Source organism: Cnephaeus nilssonii (assembly GCF_951640355.1).
Source record: "Cnephaeus nilssonii genome assembly, chromosome: 12".
In the NCBI taxonomy this organism is placed as follows: Eukaryota; Metazoa; Chordata; class Mammalia; order Chiroptera; family Vespertilionidae; genus Cnephaeus; species Cnephaeus nilssonii.
This window is the reverse complement of record NC_137083.1, coordinates 16,984,214-17,006,658: the sequence shown is the minus strand read 5'-3', so window position 1 is coordinate 17,006,658 and position 22,445 is coordinate 16,984,214. Positions and strand designations below refer to the sequence as shown.

Below are 22,445 nucleotides of genomic sequence, written 5' to 3'. Positions count from 1 at the left end.
AATATATGTAAAACTTCATATGCAATGCCACTTAATTAAAAAGCAACCAAAATTATTTTTTAAAATGTTAGAAAATAAGTCAATTATACTTTATGAAAATTAACCCTTTGCACACCTTAAGCGTCTATAGACGCAAGCGGCAAACCTTCCCCCCCACATACCACGCGCATCTATAGCCACAAACCTCGCGTATCAACTCTGGTCGTTCAATTTTAAAATCAGACTTGTTAGTGACATCTCTGGGTTTGTAAAGAAAATTACGGTAACTTAAATTCGTAAATATTCCAGCACATATGGAAGAAATTCCAATATCGATTTATTGGGCTGCCACTCAGACACGTGAGAGATAAACACTGCGACACTTGAGATTTCTTTTGTTCATTGTGACACTTGAAATTTGTGTTACTAACATGAATTTCAGGCCTAAAATGGTAAACAGGATGTGCATTCTTCATTATTGTTTTTACAGATTTCGACTTTGGAACATCAACAAAATTTAGTGTTTTCAAGGCTTTTCGTGTTGATGGTTTATTTTTATTTTGAACTTGCTTTTGTTGACATTTCCGTAGAATTGAAAATTATTTTGTTATTGAATTTATCGCTGTAATATATCATATTGTGCAAGTAAAATTCAATCCCCATAAATGGCATCAGATGAAGAAATAATCGAACCAAGCACCTTGCAAGAAGAAAATGCCATCCTTTATTCAACTCCAGAGTCAGATGATGTTTTTTAATTAAATTCAAAATATTGTGGTGTGTGGGGATGGTTTCCATTTTGGATGCGTGGCAGTTAACCAGCTAATGTCTTTTGCCTCAGGCTTTATCTACATCATAGCAAATTAAGTCACTGAATAAATATATGGTAAAGAAATATTCATTTGCAGTTTAAAGTTAATACATATGGTTTCTAGCACTTAAGAGATTATGAATTTGGATCTCTAAAGAGATCTTAAAAGCAAATTTCTATTAATTTGAGAACCGTAGCCAAAATTTCAGAATGTATAATATATACCAAGTGTGAGTACACTTAAATTTAGAAGTCAGGAAATAAATTTGAAACAAAAATTTGGAGAAGGCCTATTTTTTATTAAATAATCTTATAAAGACAAGAAAATATAAGCATTATTATTTGAAAAAGTTGTAATTGCCTAAAACCTAAACACTGGCAAGGACAATACACCTAACAGCTAACTATTATTTTATTTTATTTTTTCTTTCATTCATTCATTCATTCATTCATTCATTCATTCTTTCAAATCCCCACCCCAGGATATGTTTATTTTAGAGAGGATGGAAGGAGAGAGAAAAGAAGCATTAACGTGAGAAACATCAATCAGTTATCCCACTGTGTACAAGTCTAGACCAGGGATGGAACCCAAAACCTGGGTATGTGCCCTGACCGGGAATTGAACCTGCAACCAACTGAGCCACACCAGCCAGGGTCTGACAGCTATTTTTAATAATATTTTGTATTATACACACTATTACACATGCTTTTTTCAAATGATTTCTAAAGAAAAGGGAGAGGCAATTTCTTTGTGATAAAATATATAAAAACTCATTAATTAGGGCACGGAATGTTAAAAAGCATTATCTAGAAAGACAAAAAATACATATGTATACAATTCCAACTACAATCAATGATTCCAATGCAAGGGATTACTCAATTACTGATGTATAAGAGAAGTACACTTACTTCAGATCAAAACCAGTTGCAGTAAAACTTTTTAAAAATATACTTTACGTTTTAAGTAAATATGAGGTTTGAAGAAGTTTGAAATGGCTCATTTTGTTTCTGTTAGTTGCATAAAAGAAGGTAGACTGGCTAAAAAAAATACCTATATGGAAGCTAAAAGTCAAGATGACCTTGGAAGAGTTCTTACACTACAGCATCAAAAACTACTCCCACAGGATATATTGTTACTATCACCACTTTAAATGATAGAATTATGATAAAAGTGATCTCCCTTCATTCTGAGTAATGTAACAAATGCATGTCACAATGGTAAGAAATTTCTAAAGCACATAAAATTAAAATACTTATAGCAATCCTCTCTGGAAGCAGAGCTGCTACTGCACATTTCACAGTGGCTCTATAAAAGATTTTTCCAACATACACTAAATACAGATATATCACCTAATAAACCTGAGGTAAACTGAATTTTACTATTCAGCTCCCATAGAAGTACTCCTTAAAAAAAAAACTTTCTGGCTGTAGCCAGCATGGCTCCGTGGTCAGAGTGGCAGCTGCTCCCCGGAGGGTCGTGGGTTTGATTCCTGGTCAAGGGTGCATACTGGGTTGTAGGTTTGATACCCATCCCCGGTCAGAGAGTGTGTGGGAGGCAACCAATCGATGTGTCTCTCTCATATCGATGTTTCTCTCTCTCTTCCCCCCAAAGCCCCTTTACTCTGTCTGGTTAAAAAAAACCAAATCAATGAAAATATCCTCATTCCTTGGGTGAGGATTAAAAAAAAGAAAGAAAACTTTCTTAATTATGCAATCAAATTCAGTTAAATATTATTCTAATTTTACAAATAAGACAAGAAAGAGTAGCAAATTAAAAACCCAAGATATCAGATCAATAATTAAGACAAAAGATATTAAAACTCAAATGCAAACATCTGTAAATAGATTTCTTAGATTACTTGAAAAGTAAAATCTCACTAATATAGGACACCATATGGTCCTATTCATAAACCTATTCTTAAGTAAAGGGTTATAATTAAAGTACTTTCTTAAACTATTACTTAGTCAAATCTTTCCCATTTACTTTTTATTTACATTATTTATTTGCTTAGAACATACCAGGAAGTTTATCAAACCCTAGATATTTAACCAGAATTTAGCAAGAACTTCTGAACTGGATCACAAGTGAAATAGACACTGGGCCTAAGAATCTGGAAACTTGTGCTCTAAGGGCTGCCTCTCCCGCTATTAGTAAATAACTGATTGTTTACTACCAATAAAAATTGACATGTGTTTTAGTTTATAAATAATTTTCATATGCATAATTCCATTTAAATCTGATGATAAGTCAGAGGTAAGGTAATTATTATGAGAAGACTATTAATCCAGACTCACAATTTAGAAAAATGAGGCTTAAAGAAATTGTTTAGCCAACATCACACAGGTAATAAGTAGAACAGGAATAAATATAAATATTCTGACTCTTACAATCTGCTTTTCTAACTGTACCAAGCTGATAGTAACCTAATTTGAAAAAACTATAAAAATACAATAAATGACTGCTATAGCTTTTCTAGCTTGTACTGTACAGGATTTGGAAAAACAGTATAATTAGAGAGAAAAAAACTGTATTTTTAAAAATAAAGTTTTATAGTTTATGGTATACTCTAGAATCATTACTTGTATTTCTCATTTAATCTTCTCACTAATCCTACTGTTACATCTTAGTCATAAGTATTATTTACCATAAAAGTATTTGTATGAAAAAACTAAAAAAAAAAAATTATTTAAGAATTCAAGGCTAGCCCTAACCAGTTTGGCTCAGTGGATAGAGTGTTGGCCTAAGGACTCAAGGGTCCCAGGTTCGATTCCGGTCAAGGGCATGTACCTTGGTTGCGGGCACATACCCAGTAGGGAGTGTGCAGGAGGCAGCTGATTGATATTTCTCTCTCATCGATGTTTCTAACTCTCTCTCTCTCTCCCTTCCTCTCTGTAAAAAATCAATAATATATATATATATATATATATATATATATATATATATATATATATATAAAGAATTCAAGGCTTCTAGTTACACATTTTAATCTATTGTTATATTTTCAACATTTTAATTTAGTATGGTAACTAAACATTGTCACTCATTTATAGCTTTTAAATATATTACAATTTATATTTGGACTTCAAGAAAATTTATATTGTCTGAAAGGTCATTTATTTGGTAGAATATATAGGAATACAACCCTAACCAGTTTGGCTCAGTAGATAGAGCATCACCCAGTGGACTGAAGGGTCTGGGATTTGATTCCAGTCAAGAGCATGTACCCCAGTTGCATGCTCAATCACTGGTCCTGGTTGGGGAGCATGCAGGAAGCAATCAATGTGTCTCACTCACATCAATGTTTCCCTCTCTATATCGCTCCCCATCCCTTCCACTCTCTCTAAAAGTCAATGGAAACATATCCTTGGGTAAAGATTAACAACAACAAAGAATATATAGAAATGCATACACATATAAATGTACAATGTGTGCCACATACCTCCATCACCATCATCTGATCCTCTGAAACTAGGATCTTTTAACATGTCCAGTTCAGCTAACATGCGCACATAAAGTGCATTCTGTCTGAAGGAAGGATAAAATCTTTCATCTCGTAGCATCAGTTCATACACCTATTGAATAAATGAAGATATTCTATCATTAACAAAGAAAATGGTCTTGCTGTAATGAATCACAGGCTCCATATTTACAAGAAGTTGTCACAACTAATGATTCCTCTGGTCTATCGGTACTGAAATTGCATTGAAAAGGGTCTCACTATAACATATGTCATATGATAGCAGATTATACATAACTAGAGGTCCGATGCACGAAATTCATGCAAGGGGCTCTAACCTCGCAGCCCCAGCTTCATCCGAAGGTTGTCTGGAAGGATATCTGGTCTAATTAGTATATTACGCTTTTATTATTATAGAAGACTAGAGGCCCGGTGCTCTAAAATTCGTGCACTCAGGGGGGTCCCTCAGCCCAGCCTGCACCCTCTCACAATCCGGGACCCCTCGGGTAGGGTCCCTAGGCCTAGCCTGAGATCAGAACCTATCAGGGCTTTCCTTCCCTGGGCTGCAGGCAGCTGGCCCCAACCCCGCCGCTGCCACTGCTTGCCATCTGTGCAGCGCTGCCCCCATCCCCAGCCACCGGTGGCCTCCTTCTGCAGGTGACAGGCTGGGATGCAATGGCTTGGCTGGCCTGGGCCTCCCTTTTTCTTTGCTGGGGGGCGGGGCCAGCCCTGCGAGTGGCCGTCTGCCTACCTGATTGCGCCTAACCACTCTGCCTGCCTGCCTGATTGCCCCTAACCGCTCGTCTGCCTACCTGATCACCCCTAACCACTCTGCCAGCCTGCCTGATTGCCCTGCTTTCTTGGGGGCGGGGCCAGCCCAGTGAGGGGCCGTCTGCCTATCTGATCTTCCCTAACCACTTGGCTGCCTACCTGATCATCCCTAACCACTGGTCTGCCTGCCTGATCACCCCTAACCCCTCTGCCTGCCTGCCTGATTGCCCCTTACCACTTGCTTGGGGGCGAGGCCAGCACTGACTTCCGGGTGGTCAGGCTCCGTTTGTTACAACCCAGGGTTTTTATATATTAGGACTAGAGGCCCGGTGCATGAAAATTCATGTACTGGATGGGGGAATCCCTCAGCCTGGCCTGCCCCCTCTCACAGTCCAGGAGCCCTCAGGGGCGGGAAGTGACCTTACCTGGCAATCAGGGCAAGGTGACGCCCCCATCACACCACTGCTGCTGCCACTGCTGGCAGCGCAAGCTTCGACCAGCCCTGATTACATCCAAGGCTTGCCTGCACCTCGGGCCAGCCCTGGGTGGCTGGGGGGCTGAAGGGACTGGGGGACTCTGGAGGCAGGCGCCCTGGCGGGGCTGAGGGGACTGCGCACCATCTTGTGGCTATGGGTGCTGCCATCTTTGAGGGCGTGACAGTCAATTAGCATATTCCCTCCTTATTGGCTGTGGGCTCTGCCATCTTTGTGAGTGTGTGACAGTCAATTAGCATATTCCCTCTTTATTAGATAGTATGTTCTAGAAAGTGGTATTCTCTAAGAAACAAGTCCACCCTAAGACTCAAACACATTCAAATCAATTTGAGTGATGTTATTTATTTACATCATCAATTCAAGAAATTCTAAGATTGTATATCTGGCTCTGCAGTCAAACCGATATAAAATAGCCTAAAATAAGCATTTCCCTCACTTGTTAAATACATAAACTAGCAGAGTGGCCCACCTTTTTTGTAATTGAGAAGTATTATTACCATAACTCATTAGTTTCCTCTTTCTTTTTTTTTAAATCCTCACCTGAGGAGTCACTTAGAGAGAGGAAGGGAGAGACAGAAAGAGAAACATTGATGTGAGAAAGAAAACATGGATTGACTGCCTTCAGTGCATGCCCCGACCCCGGATTGAACCTACAAGTCAGGTACATGCCCTAACCGGGATCAAACAGGCAACTTAGGTACATGGGATGATACTCCAATCAACTGAGCCACTCCAGCCAAGCAATTTTTTACAATTTTCAATAAGTTTTTTAAAAACAAACTATATGCATGTGGAAATATACATATTTTTCAAGAAAGATCTAATAATAAATGTTGTATATAATACCTTTCTTTGAATGTCATCAAAGATTTCAGGAGTTGGATCTTCATGATTCAAAGTATCTGCTAATTTTGCTACCAAATAATCATCAACAGTAACCCGTGGAGATGCCTAACAAATAGAAAAATTACAGTAATAATTATCTTTGGAATTCCTAAATACAATTTAAACCTTAATATTATTGAAAGTAACTGCCAGAAAATGCTTGGTTTATAAATGATAACTTGATGTTTAAGAAGGCTGATATAAGAGCTAGAATTTCCTTGTCATCATGTAATATAGTAGCCTGGTAGACAAACATTTACTCAATCTGCAAAATGGAAATACTACTACATAAAGTTGTTATAAGGTTTAAAAGAAATTTACTGTATTTTCCGGCGTATAAGACGACTGGGCGTATAGAAGATTTTCCTGGGTTAAAAAGTCATCTTATACGCCGGAAAATACGGTATGTAAACCATACAAACACAATAACTGGCACATAGGAAATACTTTCATTAGGAGTTTGTTTTGAACATTCAGTAGTCCTGGGTGTGTATTTACTACAACTGCCAAAATAATAATTTGTTACTTACCACTTAACAATAGAAACAATCCTTTTGAATGTCCTTTAAAAGAGACAACCTTTATCCTAAAGTTGGTTTTATAACACTGAAGCAAAGTTCCACTGTGATATGAGAGAAAATTTATCTGAAAAGTTAATCTGTTCCAACAACTTCCAAAATCTGATGTTCAATGTGAAAAATTACTTTACTGAAAGAAAAAAGTTCTGAAATCTAGGAATATGGTCATCTTTATGATGTCAACTTTGAAGTTTTAGTTCTGAAGGCTTCTGAGATCAAGTGATCAGGATGTTAACTCTTAGAAAACTAGCAAAAGAATGCATTGTTTAAATAATTTCTCCATGCTATCCAATAAAGTATCTAAGGAACAGAATGAATAAATCAAGAAAAGGGATAAAAGAAGAAAAAGTATACAGCAGGGTATAAATGTGTAGAAAAAGGGCTATAGAACTTATAATGCTCCCTTGTTAATTCAACATTATTGTTAGTAAATCCAAGCAGGTTGTATGGTGGTTTTCATTTTTGGGGGAAGAAGGGTGCTTATCTGTTGTTTGTGTATAGGAGGGTGTGGTGTAGTGTGTGTGTATGTTTTCCCCTGAAACAGGAATAGGAGAGCTAAACAACTCCGAGTATGTGACAAAGATTAGAGAAGAACATGATGTTAGTTGGTTCTGTCCTTTCATTTACCCTCTAAGCTCACTAAACTCAGTTTCTAGGAAATAATAAGAGGCAAATTTAAAAATAACATTTTATATTTATTTAATTTTTCCTATAAACTCTGGTCCCCAGAATTGGATTAAGGTTCCCTAGTATAGGTTGACCAACAATTCTGGAGAGCTATTATAGGTCACAAATTACCAGACTGCCCCACTCAGAAAAGTAATACAGAAGAAATAAGTTTACACATTTATTATTGCCTTAATAACACAAAAGTGATTATTTTCCAAAATTATCTATTAATCTGTATTCTTTACTTTTCTATTACACAAATGTGGTTATTTAAACAAAATAACAGGACTAGTAAACAATGGCAATTAGTAACTAATAGGACCAATACAAGTATTAATAAAAATATATAATAATGTATTTATGTTTCTGTCCTCTGATACAGCAATTAATTTTAACTTTTTAAGCATTAGATATTTAAATATTATAGGCTCATTATTGTATATTCTTAATATACATAAATATGATTTTAAAAGATTATACATATAATAGGGTATTATCTATATTTAATTTAAAAAGTTCCTTTTTATTCCATGAACCCATAGGATATTTTTACTTTGTGTGTTTCTCTTTTTAGTAAGACTTCTCTGATTTGCCTGCAGCCTTTAAAAAATCCTTTTCTTTTACATAGTGGTAAAACAGCACAATCAAATGTAAAATTCACTTTGACTTTCAGCTCTAATCTTAAGCCTACATCACACTTATTTCTCTTACCAATTTAACAATTCTATCCTATTGTTCTATCAATTAATGAGACTGGGTACTGAAGTCTTAAACTATTATTGCTAAATTATCTATTTCTCTCTTCAATTCTGTCAGGTTTGTTTTGTGGTGTTTTTTTCATGAATGTGGGTTTTTATGTTTCTGATTGTTTTATCACCCTGATCAATTAACCCTTTTATTATAAAACTAGTGATCCAGGGCACATTGAAAGGAAATTAATTAAAAGATGGCCAGCAGGGCAGGACTGGGTGAGACGGGCCAGACACACCCTGGAACCAACCTCCTTCAGATGGGGTCCCTCAGCCTGGCCTGTGAGGACTGGGCCGAAACCAGCTCTCTAATATCCCCCGCAAGAGGTCCCAGAGTGCAAGAGGGCACTCTACAAAGTTACTGTTTGCAAACGCAAGTGTGCAATAAACCAGATTTGGGGCCGACAATGCCCCAGCAACAACATAACCCACAGCCAAAGGTAGAATTGCGCAACCCCGCGAGAAATCAGGCTCCCTCCTCTCACCCAAGAACCGCCACTGCCAAGTCACTGCAGCTCGGCAGCTCCTGCGTTGAGCATCTGCCCTCTGGTGCTCAGTGCATATCATAGCTACTAGTCGGCTTAGCATATTAGCCTTTTTTATATATACTAGAGGCCGGTGCATGAAATTCGTGCACGGGGGTGTGTGTCCCTCAGCCCAGCCTGCACCCACTCCAATCTGGGATCCTTCTCACAATCCAGGACTGCTGGCTCCCAACTGCTCGCCTGCTCGCCTGCCTGCCTTCCTGATTGCCCCTAACCGCTTCTGCCTACCAGCCTGATCACCCCCTAACCACTCCCCTACCAGCTGATTGATGCCTAACTGCTTCCCTGCCAACCTGATTGCCCCTAACTGCCCTCCTCTGCAGGCCTGGTCACCCCTAAATGCCCTCCCCTGCAGGCTTGATTGCACCCAACTGCCCTCCCTTGCAGGCCTGGTCCCTCCCAACTGCCATCCCCTGCTGTCCTGATCACCCACAACTGCCCTCCCTTGCAGGCCTGGTCCCTCCCAACTGCCCTCCCCTGCTGGCCATCTTGTGGCGGCCATCTTGTGTCCACATGGGGGCAGCCATCTTGTGTTGGAGTGATGGTCAATTTACATATTACTCTTTTATTAGGTAGGATAGACTAGAGGCCCTGGAGTCCCTCGGCCTGGCCTGTGGGATAGGGCCGAAACCGGCTCTCTGACTTCCCCCAAGGGGTCCCGGATTTAGAGAGGGGGCAGGCCAGGCCGAGGGACCCCAGCGATGCACTATCGGGGCCAGGGAGGAACCGCAGGAGGACTCCAGGGCATGTCTGGCCTGTCTCACCCAGTCCCAATCAGCCAGACCCCAGCAGTAAGCTAACCTACCAGTCAAGCGTCTGCCCCCGGTGGTCAGTGCGCATCATAGTGACTGGTCGAACAAATGGTCGGACAATTAACATATTCGGCTTTTATTATATAGGATGTTCCTCTTTTCTCATTAACAATTTTTGTCTTAAAAATCTATAGTCTATACTAAAATCTATTAGCATAGCCATTCCTGCTCTGTTTTAGTTACTGTTTGCATAATTTACCATTTTCATTCTTTACTTTCAACTATTGTGTATTTGAATCTAAAGTGTGTGTGACTTTATCATTTAGTATTTTCATGATGTGGGCCAAGTTAATTCAATTTCCTAAACATTAGTTTCTTCCCTTCAAAATGATGATAATATACACAATAAGACTGTGATCAGGATTAAATGTGACAATATTAGTGAAAAAGTTGTGCCTAGCATAAGTAATGGATATTTATAAGTACTATAAAAATTACTTATATTATTATTTTTAAATATATTTTTATTGATTTCAGAGAGGAAGGGAAGAGGGAGGGAGAGATAAAACATCAATGATGACAGGGAATCATTGATTGGCTGCCTCTTGCACATCTCCCACCAGGGATCAAGCCCAAATCCGGGCATGTTCCCTTGAGTGGAATTAAACCCGGGACCCTTCAGTCCGCAGGCCGACGCTCTATCCACTGAGCCAAACCAGCTAGGGCTATAAAAATTATTATTATTAATGATACTGCCAAAGAAGATAAGAACACATTAACCAAAATACATCCTCACCTTTTCTGATAAATACTGTTCATAAATTCCAACAGCAGCTGCTCTTAAAAGACCTTTGGTTTGGTTGGTTTGATGTTTTCCATCTTTCTGACGGCTTAATAAAACTTCTAGTTGTTGTTGGGCTGTAACCCGGTACCCTTCCACTGTCATCCAGAAGAAGAGATGTGCTTGACCTCCAGTTTGCTGCATGTAATCTACCAAATAAAATCCACACATAGGTATTAGTGTCACACATTTCTGGGTGCATGTAGCTGTATCATAAGATAAGAAGAATTAAAGTTTCAAATACTTAAAATTTGGGCATTTTAAAAGGTATAAAAAATGTTTGAGGTGAAAATATAGTTATATCATGAATTAGTTAAGCTAAAAAAGACCAGTTATGTAGAAAACATAAATAAAAGCACAGTTTTTAAAATATCTATTTTTCATAATAAAATCTCTAGTGGATAAAATTGCTACACAGTTTCATCAGAAATAAACCATTTTGCTAGCATTCAGCTTTTGTTCTCAATAAACATTATTAATAATCATAACATGTATTAATGTTTATGTAAATATTAAAAGTAAAAATTAAACTTTTTAACAAATCATGTATCTATATTTTTTATCATGAAAATTAAGAATCAGGAAGTTGTGCTAAAAATGTTCTCGAAATAAAAGGAATTATGATGTAATTGTAATAAAATTCCCACCCCATTCACACACAAAAATGATACAAACAAGTTATATATGCCACATACATACTCCTCATAAAATACTCTTCTTCAAATAATTTAAATTCATAGTAGACTCTTCCAAGGTTTATTTTAAAAGCAATTTAGCAAATGCACATCAGAGTTATAATAAGCATTTGTTTCTTCAAAACAAAATAAATCTCTGCCTCTATGTTTTCCAGTGAAAAAAATGAACATTTCAGAGAATAAGAGGAAGAGGTGAGACAGATTTGGCATGCTTAATACTGAGTACTTAAAATTTAGTAATAGTTACAATTATTAAAAATTTCAAGGGTTATATTATTTTCATAAAATAGATTTACCTACCCATAAAAAATTGTAGTGCAACATTGTCTACAAGGATGCTGGCCAGAGGGACTGTGCAAAGTTTCCCAAAGTTTGCTGCCAGTTTCACAGTATTTATTTCCTACAGATGAAAGTGAATGTAGGTTAATATTTCATCTATTCACTCATTAGGTTAAAGATCTTTATATAGGAGTAAAATATCAAATTATAAATTAAAATGGAATAAAAAATAAAGTTTTTCCCTTCTCATACATGTGAGTTCCCAATAAAATAGCCTCAGCTCAGTGAATGTTATTTTCAGAGTTGCTTAGTAAATATATATTAAATATGATAAGCATTCATTTCTTCCAACACAAAATAATTCTAAATTACTGTGTTTTCAAATTCTCTCTCTCCATACTCCAAATGAAAATGGGTATTTTAGAGGCTCAAGGGGATGTTTAGAATGCTTAATATGTCCAAGAATAAACAAATCCCAACCTATTTAAGTATAGATTGAAGTCTGTCTACTGGGAAAACAGAAAATATTCCTAAAAGAATAATTTTGCTCCCAAGAGAGTAAAATCTCTATAAAGTATTTTATAGAAATATAAATGCAGAAAATATATTTCTCCTCAGACTATGTAAACAATAAATTATGTATGCTTTTCAGAGTTATAAAAACATGATAACTACCTACATGTAAAACACAAGAAAAAAAAGGGTACAAAATCTACATATCAAGCACTATGCTAGGTATATTACACACATTACTTCATTTAGTTTCCACAACAATTCTATTGGATTAAGTACCACCAAAGCCATCCTATATAATAAAAGTCTAATATGCAAATTGACCCCTCGACCAGGAGTTCGACTGGGAGTTCAATTGGGAGTTCGACCAGGGGGCGGGGCTGGCCAGCCAACTGCCATGGCCCCTCCCCTGGCTGGCTGCATCCCTTGCCTTCCCCCAGCTGGCCTGATTGGGCCCCACCCATGCACAAATTTGTGCACTGGGCCTCTAGTTTATGATATAAGAAAGCTGAAGACCAAAAAGTTTACCTATGACCACAAAGCTGGTAAGAGTGAGTTTGTTTTTAAAGCCTACTGTTCTTTCTTCTAAAACCGATGATATTTCTGTGAACTATTTTAACCAGCTTCTCTGTACATATTCCCAAATCCGTATCTCACAACACTCGATTTTAAAAGATAGGCATGTTCTCTGGAAGTTAAATAGGCTCTATTATTCAGGGGCAGATACTAAATTAGGTATAGGTGATGCATAAAAAAGAAGGAAGATAATTTGAAGGAGGAAAATAACTTCTTGTGGAATTAGTATCCCTTCATATAAGTACTGAAAGTAAGAGGTAACTGACTTAAAATATCTGGCATAAACAACTCAGTGCCAGCACATGATTTCTCTCCTATATTTCCCCTGCCCAGCAGCAGCTCCACAAAAAATGGGATGGGGGAGAGTGTTCACTATAACTTTATTAGTAATAAAAAGGTATGATAAAAGATCTTCTAAGATTTCAAGATGAGTAGCATGGTTAAAAAAACATCTCTGGGGGATTCTGCGGTTACTTCCAAAGGAAAATGCATAACCAGATGAAGTTTAATATTCAAAACAGAACTGACAGGTTTCCAAACAAGGCACTGAAATTTTAAAAGGATTCAATGTCAAAAAGCATCTGGGCAAGAAGACTTTAAATAATGATGATGAAGGACCACTAACTCTAAGATCTAGATAGTGTAACTACTTAAAAGAAACAATAAGCACTAGTGAAACCATATCTTTTTTCTATTCTGAATTTGCATGAGTGGGTATATTAAACTAATTTTAACACAGCTAAAACAAAGACAGGCATACACACAATTACATGATCAGAGTCACAAATAAATTTCCAAAATAGAAAACCAGCCCAAAGAAGTGACTACACTAAAAACTAAATTAAAAATGTATTTTCCTAACAGCCCCAAATCTCTGCTCTATTTTATAGTAAAACTCTTCCAAACAGCTAACAACAATCACTATTTCTAATTCATCTCTTCCCATTTCCTCCTGGACTGACTCCCCTCATTAAGGTTTCTCTCCACTATTCCACCAAAGTTGTTTATCATCAGATCACCAATAATCCCCTTGGTGGCATATCCAATGGGCAATTCTAAGTTTCATCTTACTCAACTTATTAGTAGCCTTTGACATACCTGATCTCTCACTTCTTTAAACACTTTCTACACATGGCTTCTAGGATATCACACTCTCAGGTTTTCGTTCAATCTCACCAGCCACTTACTCTGTATCTCTGATTTTCTACTTTGTCTTAAACTCTAGCAACTGAAGTGCCTCAGGACTGAGTTCTTGGTATCTTCTTACACCCACTCTTTTAGGTAACCTCATCCAGTCTCTTAACTTTAAGTAAACATCTGATAACCCTTAGAATTCTCAAAGTTATTTCCACCACTAAACTTTCCCTTGGACTTGAGTTTACTAATTAGCATGTCTACTTCAATATTGAACAGGGAACACAAACTAAAACATCCAAAGTTAGATTCACTCCTCCAAATCTCCTCTTCCCTCAGTTTTATCCATTTTTGTAAAAAGTGACTCTATTCATATACTTGCTCAAGACAAAAAACACCTACAAATCATCCAAGTCCCTTTTTAGTTTATCACCCCAAATTTAATCCATTAGTAAATCCTATTAGCACTATATCTAGTCTCTACTTCTGACAACCTCTAAGACATCTATTACTGGAATGCAATAGTCTTGTAAATGATCTCTAAGTTTCCATTCTTGCCCCCACCACTTTACAATTTATTATCACAAAGAATCAAAGTAAACATTTTAATTCACAAATCAGATCACATAACTCACCAAGAAAAATATCCAATGGATTCACAATACAATTAGAATCTTTAAAAAAAACCTACTATGGCAGGTAAAACCACATATAATCTAGCCTCAAGGTTCCTCTCCAATTTCATTCCTATTAACAATTCCTCTTTCATTCCATAGCAGCCACACTGACCTCCACGAACTCACCAACCATTTTCCTATCTCAGGATCTTTGCTTTCACCTTGCCTGTAAAACTCTTTAAAAAATAATCTAAAAAAAAAAAAAAAAAAAGTCATAGGACTCTCTCATGTTACGCCTTCCTATGCTTAAATGTCACCAGATCTCTCAGCACCTATAGAAAATACTGCTGGACATTCTCTATCCCTCTATTTTGCTTTACTTGTGTGTTTTTTCACTCTTTACTTATTTTTTACCTTTTTTTTTTTTACATTATATATCAATTTATTTATTGGCTTATTTTCTGATTGCAACTAAAATGTAAAGCTGCATGGAAGATATTTTGTCTATTAGGTCAATCTACCATGGTGTCCATGAATAAAACTCAATAAATATTGATTTTTTTAATAAATAAAAGTGGATAGATGACTAAGTAAATTAAGGAATAAAAAAATCTTTAATTACTTTAGCATTTTTTAAGCAGTATTTTAATCTCTTTAGCTTGGTTTCACAAATATTTATACTACATTATATCAGAGAAGTTTTTTAAAAGTTCTTTTGTAGCGTAGTGCACTGGTTAATGTACTTTTCGTTATTTGCTAGACATTTTAAAAGTTTACTTTTATATTAGACATACATTATTAGTTTCAGATATATAATTATAGTCACTAGACATTTATATGCCTTATGATGTGATCACCACAATAAGTCTAGTAATTATCTGCCCCCATACATAGTTATTACAATATTATTAACTATATTTCTTATACTGTACATTACTTCTCCACCACATATTTTATAACTGGCAGTATGTACTTTTTATTGACTTTAGAGAGGAAGGGAAGAGAAATAGAAACATCAACAATGAGAAAGAATCATTAATCAGCTGCCTTCTGCACTCCCCACACTGGGGATTGAGCCTGCAACTCGGGCATACGGCCTGACCGGGAATCAAACCGTGACCTCCTGATTCATAGGTCAACGCTTAACCACTGAGTCAGGCTGTCTGGGCCGCAGATTGTACTTCTTAATCCCCTTCACCTTTTTCACCTATGCCCCACCCTGCTAAACATTTTAATAAATAAAGAGTATTTATAACTAAATGTTAACTCAAAAGTACTTTACTTACTTTGCCTGACTGCAACCGTTGTATTCTTGAGTCACATACTTTCTTTACAAATAATAAGCTATTTATTTGATTTTTGATAGTGTTGATATCTAAAAACAAACAAATTGATTATGAACTAAAAAGTGGTAGTTATATGTGAAATACTTAAAACATGCACTTACTGTCATCCTATACAATAAAAGGCTAATATGCAAATAGACCGAACGGTGGAACAACCAAACAACCAGTTGCTATGATGTGCATTGACCACCAAGGGGTGCACGTGAACCATGGTGGGCATCGGTCACAGCGGGATGGTGGAGCAGGTGAGCAGGGGCACCAGACCAAGGTGGGGCGCCAGTCGCTGTCATCAGGGCGAGCCTTAGGTGGTTATTGAAAACTAGAAGCCCGGTGCACGAAATTCGTGCACGGCGGGGGGTTGTCCCTCAGCCCAGCCTGTACCCTCTCCAATCTGGGACTCCTGGAGGGATGTCCGACTGCCCGTTTAGGCCCGATCCCAGGGATCGGGCCTAAACGGGCAGTCGGACATCCCTCCCACAATCCAGGACTGCTGGCTCCCAACTGCTTGCCTGCCTGCCTTCCTGATTGCCCCTAACCGCTTCTGCCTGCCAGCCTGATCACCCCCTAACCACTCTGCTGCCAGCCTGTTTGCCCCCAACTTCCCTCCTCTGCCAGCCTGGTCACCCATAACTGCCCTCTCCTGCAGGGTTGATCACCTCCAACTGCCCTCCCTTGCAGGCTTGGTCCCTCTCAACTGCCCTCCCTTGCAGGCCGGGTGCCTACCAACTGCCCTCTCCTGCTGGCCATCTTATAGTGGCCATCTTGTGTCCACATGGGGGCAGCTATATTGTGTGTTGCAGTGATGACCAATCTGCATAGTACTCTTTTATTAGATAGGATTCTTTGCTCCAATGCACCGCAGTCCTGCCCAGCACTCACACCTGCTGCTGGCACTGGACCCACTTGCACCCGCTGCTGGCGCTGGCCTCAATCACTCTATGCCGTCAGCAGGTGCGAGCATGACTGGCACCGTCAGCACATGGGAGCAGTGGTGGCAGGAGCGGGGGGCTGCTGGCAGATAGGGGGCTGGGGGCCATGGTGGGAGGGGCCGGGCAGGGGCGCGGAGGATGGGCTGAGACCTGCCCCTGTGCCCACCCCAGCTTTGTGGCCCACAGTTCTTTTCAAGGTGCACAAATTCATGCACTGGGCCCCTAGTTTAATATAAAAGCCAATGCATAGAGCAATTATTAACCTAAAATTATATACTGAAATTATTTAGTTAATATTAAACCATACCAATTCTCTTTACTTTAGAGATAACTGCAATAATAGTCTCACGTTCAAAATTATAATACCTTATTCTTTGTTTTTTGTTTGTTTTTGTGGTTTTTTTAATCCTCACCAGAGGATATTTTTTCCATTGATTTCTAGAAAGATGGGAGGGAGGAGGGAAGTGAGAGAGACACATCGATTGGTTGCCGCCCACAACGCTCCTACCAGGGCTGGGGAACCTGCAACTGAGATATGTGGTCTTTCCTGTGACTCTTGGGCCTGCAGGCTGACACTCTAACCACTGAGCAAATGCCCACAGCTATAATACCGTATTCTTAATACATGTTGTAACACAATAAGCTAGATTTCAATTTAGATAAGGCTAAAACAACTAATACCATAAAATGACATTTAGGTAAATTCCAGTTTTGTTTGAGATATAGTAATCAATAAAGAAGTAAAACATTCTTTCACTTAAATCACTTACCATCACCAGCTGTATCTAGAGATCGAAGATACTGTAATTCTTCTATTGCCTTATCTCTGACTGCTTCTAGCTCTCCAATATTGTCACTCAATTTAATAATGTTCATAAAGGCCTCATAGTTGCAATTAGACTCACGGATCTAAAAAATGAAGTTTAAAAAACAGATGGGAGGGAGACTCACTTATTAGGGGAAAACAGAATCTTGAGTGACTACCATGTGACAGGCATGACTTGCTATATTCCTAATGCTTATAACAAAACAAAATGAAAATCTCTATACTCAGAGTACTTAAATTCCCATGGTTCACAAACTAAACAACGTAAATAAACAATTCTGTAGGCTAGAAAGTAGAAAAGCATGCTCAGAATGTTTGACCATAACAAGGAAGGCATGACGGTTGAGCTATAGCAAAGAAAGGTAGAAGAGTAGACAATAAGATCAGTGGCAATGAGAGCAAACCAGTAGATTACAGTAAATGTTTTGACTTTCATTCTATGTGGAATGAAAGTTACTAAAGGATTTTATACAGAAGAGTGGGATTCTCTGACCTAAATTTAACAGAATCACTATGATTATATGAATACTATTATTCTGTCTTTTTTCTCCAGTCACTTGCTGTTTAAGAACAGAAATAGAGTAGATGGATGGTTAAGTTGAATTTAAGCAGAGTGTCATTTCACCAAGCAAGTACAGTGAAAGAGAGAGAAAGGTAAGTGAAGATGTTGTGAAGGAACTAATCATGACTGTCAATTAAATTTAAACCAAGTAAAGCAGTAAAGGGAGCTATGAAAAGGTAGCAGACTGAGGATATACCATCATCATTTTTAATGGCTGCATAGTATTCTATTGTATTAATATGCATAATTTATTAAACTAATCCTCTATGTGAGACACTTAAATTGCTTTCAGTTTTTTAGTATTATATGCAATGTTTCCATTAGTGGCCTTAAATGTTGTTGCAAATCTGCTTATCGTGATCCTATATAATAAAGAGCTAATATGCAAATGGTCATCATGCCGCACGCCGTTAATGGCTCAGACGCTCAACACTGGGGAGAGAGGAATGGGGACCAGCCAGACACAAACAGGCTTGTGAGAGAGGAATGGGGACCAGCCAGCACAAATGAACTTGCGAGAGAGGAATGGGGACGAGCCAGGCTGCAGCCCAGGAGAGGGACAAGCCGCCCACCACAGGGTCCTGGGTGCCAGCGGCTGTGCCTGTACCTGCAGCCTGGGAGAGGGACAAGCTGCCCGCCCCGCCATCTCAGGTGCCTGCGGCTGCGGCCCAGGCAAAGCCGCCGCCCATGGTCCCCTGCAGCTGTGGCCAGCCCAGGCGGAGCCAGCCCAGGTCTTGGGTGGCTGAGCTGACCAGAGGGAGGGAAGCCTGGGTCCTGGGTGCGGGGTAAGGCAGAGGCAGTTAGAGGCAATCAGGCCAGCAGGGGAGCAGTTAGGGGCGATCATGCAGGCAGGCAAAGGTGGTTAGGTACGATCAGGCAGGCAGGCAGGCTAGTGGTTAGGAGTCAGCGGTCCTGGATTGCGAGAGGCAGTCAGACATCCCCCAAGGGGTCCAAGATTGGAAAGGGTGCAGGCTGGGCTGAGGGAACCTCTCCCATGCACGAATTTCGTGCACCAGGCCTCTAGTTTTAGAATAAATTTCAGGAGAATTCCTAACCAAGGGATATACATTTAAAAAATTTTAATGATGTGGATATGCATATTTTTAAACCTCTTGGTAGAGAGCCCTAGTAGGGATCTATAAAAGTTAACAAAAGAAAAGAATAATCAGGTTCTGTGACCTCCATGAAAGGGACTAACTTTAAAAAATACTAGTCATCTATCTCCACATGGGCAGTAAAGTATTCCTTTTTAAATTTAAATAACTAATAACAACACCAAACTTGTCTCTTAAAGAGAATTTGACTGACACATATAGCAAACAGAAATATCTATACTAATAAAAGCCAAGTTGGCCCTTGCGCACGATGTCGCCACAAGATGGCCGCGTGCACAGTGGAGGCGGGGCCTGGCAGCCGCTCCGCGTGGTGAGGTCTAGGGGTCCCGCAGTTCACGTGGCATGGAGGAGGCTGGTCCTGGAGGAGGAGACAGGTCGCAGCAGGGGGGTCAGTTGTGGGTCATTGGGCCGGCAGGGGAGGGAAGTTGGGGGCGACTGGGCCAGCAGGAGAGGGCAGTTGGGGGTGATCAGGCCAGCAGAGGAGCAATTAGGTGTCAATCAGGCAGGCAAGGGAGAAGTTAGGTGGCGATCAGGCTGGCATGCAGAAGTGGTTAGGGGCAATCAGGCAAGCAGGCAGGCTAGAGGTTGGGAGCCAGGGGTCCCGGATTGTGAAAAGGATGTTTGGCTGCCGGTTTAGGTCCAATCCCATAACTAAACAGGCAATCAGACATCCCCCGAGGAGTCCCAGATTGGAGAAGGACACCTCCCCCTTGCACAATTTCGTGTACCAGCCACTAGCTGAAAATATAAAGATTATCTCTAGATACATCTTTATTTAATAAATTGTTGCTTAATCATCCTAATCTCCAAGTACTATTTCTACATTTAAAAAAACTGTTTTAAAGAGTTGTAATTTAGAAAGTACATACCATCCATATGATATATTGATTAATATAATCAGGATCACTGAGTTGATTTATTAATGGAAGAAGAATTCCTTGTGCAAGGATTTCCTGAACAAAATTTTAAAAAACACAAACAAATTTAATCTAATACACTGTTCAAATCAATAGCATAATATAAATTCCCTAACACAACCTATTACTTAAGAAAAGTGCAATACACGTAAAACTAAAACTTGATAACCAACATAAGCTTATAAACAGATGAGCTAGTTTACCACAGTCAAAATCAATTAAATAAATTGAGATACAGCTACCTAGATCTACATGTCCACAATGACACCTAGAGTTCAATGGAGAAAAGCAAAAAGACAGTTCTAGTATGTATTTCTGTAACTTTTAAATGGCAAAACATCGCAGTATAAGTATTTATGGATTCCTATATCTATACTTAAAGAATAATAACAAGAAGAAAAGGAAAAGATACACACCAATTTCAGAATAGTGATTATCTTCAAGGGAGGAACAGATTAACTATAGTAAAACTAGAGGCCCAGTGCATGATTGAATCATGCACCTGTAGGGTCCCCTACTCGCTTCTGAAAGGCCTGGTGTACCAGCGGACAGGCACCCAGCTCCCCCGCTTTTGATGGTCCGCGGCGGGACGTGAGCTCGCTGCCCCAGAGGCCCCTTCTGTTCCGCAGCACAGCCATGGCGCAGACGCTGAGTTCGCGCTGCCGCTGGTGACGTGAGCTCAGCGTCCCGCTGGCCCAATCGGCTACCCCGGCCACCCCGAGTAGTTGGTACATAAATGTCTATTCTATTATTCACTATACTAATGGAATGTGGGTTTGTATATTCTCCTGTTTCTAAATTTCTTAGTTTTAACTTATAATACAGTAAATATTGATACATAAAACCCACATAAAAACAAAGCTCTTTGAGGTCTTCAATAATTTTTAAGAGTGTCATAAGGACCTGAGACCAAAACTTCTGGAAACTACTACTCCAAGTTTTCTACAGCCATTTGTTTGGTATGACTTTAAGCTTACCCTGACAAAGTATCGCATGGTCTTGTTCTGGAAATCTCCAGGAGGTAGCAATAAGTATAATAAGACCTCACACAAATCCCTTAGGAACCCTAGAAAAAAAAGGTAGCTATAATAACATTAGAAAATACTTGATATAAAACACATAAAGGTAGAAATAAGCAGTTTTATGATTATACTGGCTTATTATTTTAGTAATTAGTACATATCAGTATTCATTAAAAACTTTTTCATTCTTCTCCAAATAGTAACTACCCAATAATCAAAATGGTATTTTTAAGTCTGCTCAGTTATATCCCACTCTCTGAATCACTGAAAAACTTCAATTATAAAAAGTGCTCCCCAAACAACTTTTGTTGTACCATGTATCCTGTACTCTACCACACTAATTATGTTTGCATACTTAAAAATTATTTGCACATTTAAAAATTACCTGTAATTATTTTTTCCACTATTTTGGCAGAAAAAAGAGTATGCTCTTCTAATTTACAGATTTGAGGGCTTGGGTTACATAAAAGTTCTGCACATCATTATATCTATTTCTTACATTTAACTATTTCATATTAGTGCTAATATAATGGCAATTGAAAACTGAATTGCACAATATATACAAAAAGAAAAAAAAAAGAGGAAAGGAAGGCAAAGTAAAGAAATAAAAATGTTAAGCATTATAAAAATCAAAGAAAACAACTTCCACAACTAGAAATGTTCTTCCGTAGTTGTTACATACTGACACTTCATAGGAATTTATTATACACCTGATACTATAAATAAAAAAAGTGCCAAGTAGGAAAGACTCTTGTCATTGCAAATCTAGGGGAAAAAACAACATCCTCAACTAAAGCTTATCTGATCTAACCTCCCAAAAAGAAGACAAGTTCATTCAATTCTAAAAATCGTATTTAAAATTATTATAAGCATTACCTTAGAAAAATTTTTAGGGTACCAGATATATTCTTGAATTAGAAATAATAAATTCAAGGTGAAGATAAAATTACTATAGATCAAAAAAGTAAATTTCAATTATAAAGTGTTAATGCTTGTTATATTTTCCAAGAAGACAAGAGAGGTAATCTTGAATTACCATCTTTAACTTTTAAAAGTAACCTTCAAAACAGAAAAAAAAATTGGAAATTACTTTTAAGAATTAAAAAATAAAATAAAGTGAATAGTAACAGTATCTTCACTATGCTACCTGTCCTAAAAGAATAATTCCGTCCTTATATTTGTTCACTGGTCTTACTAACTCATCTCTGACCAACTTGAACAGTTACTGTTCTCAAAAGTGTGAAACTGAAAACAAAACCTTCTTCATCTTTGGGAGAAGTGCACACTAGATCACGGCAAACGTCCTTCTCCATTTCAACTTCAACTTCAAAGAAGGTATCTACAAGATCTTCTGCAGTACCTGCAGAAAGAAAAGAACAATT

General features: G+C 38.3%; 1 protein-coding gene across 8 annotated transcripts in view; it reads right to left on the bottom strand.

Moving 5' to 3' along the window:
- Positions 1 to 22,445, bottom strand: part of SNX13 (sorting nexin 13) — a 107,673-nt gene that overhangs the window by 36,485 nt on the left and 48,743 nt on the right. For 7 of the 8 annotated variants that reach the window (XM_079786081.1, XM_079786079.1, XM_079786080.1 and 4 more), the window contains 9 exons: positions 22,322 to 22,423; positions 21,019 to 21,107; positions 19,994 to 20,077; positions 17,392 to 17,530; positions 15,633 to 15,721; positions 11,528 to 11,627; positions 10,488 to 10,681; positions 6,360 to 6,464; positions 4,231 to 4,363 (listed from right to left, as the gene is read on the bottom strand). In XM_079786081.1, coding sequence (XP_079642207.1) covers positions 4,231 to 4,363; positions 6,360 to 6,464; positions 10,488 to 10,681; positions 11,528 to 11,627; positions 15,633 to 15,721; positions 17,392 to 17,530; positions 19,994 to 20,077; positions 21,019 to 21,107; positions 22,322 to 22,423 — 1,035 coding nt within the window. The remainder of the gene's footprint in view (positions 1 to 4,230; positions 4,364 to 6,359; positions 6,465 to 10,487; positions 10,682 to 11,527; positions 11,628 to 15,632; positions 15,722 to 17,391; positions 17,531 to 19,993; positions 20,078 to 21,018; positions 21,108 to 22,321; positions 22,424 to 22,445) is intronic. The other variant, XM_079786078.1, reaches the window with a different exon arrangement.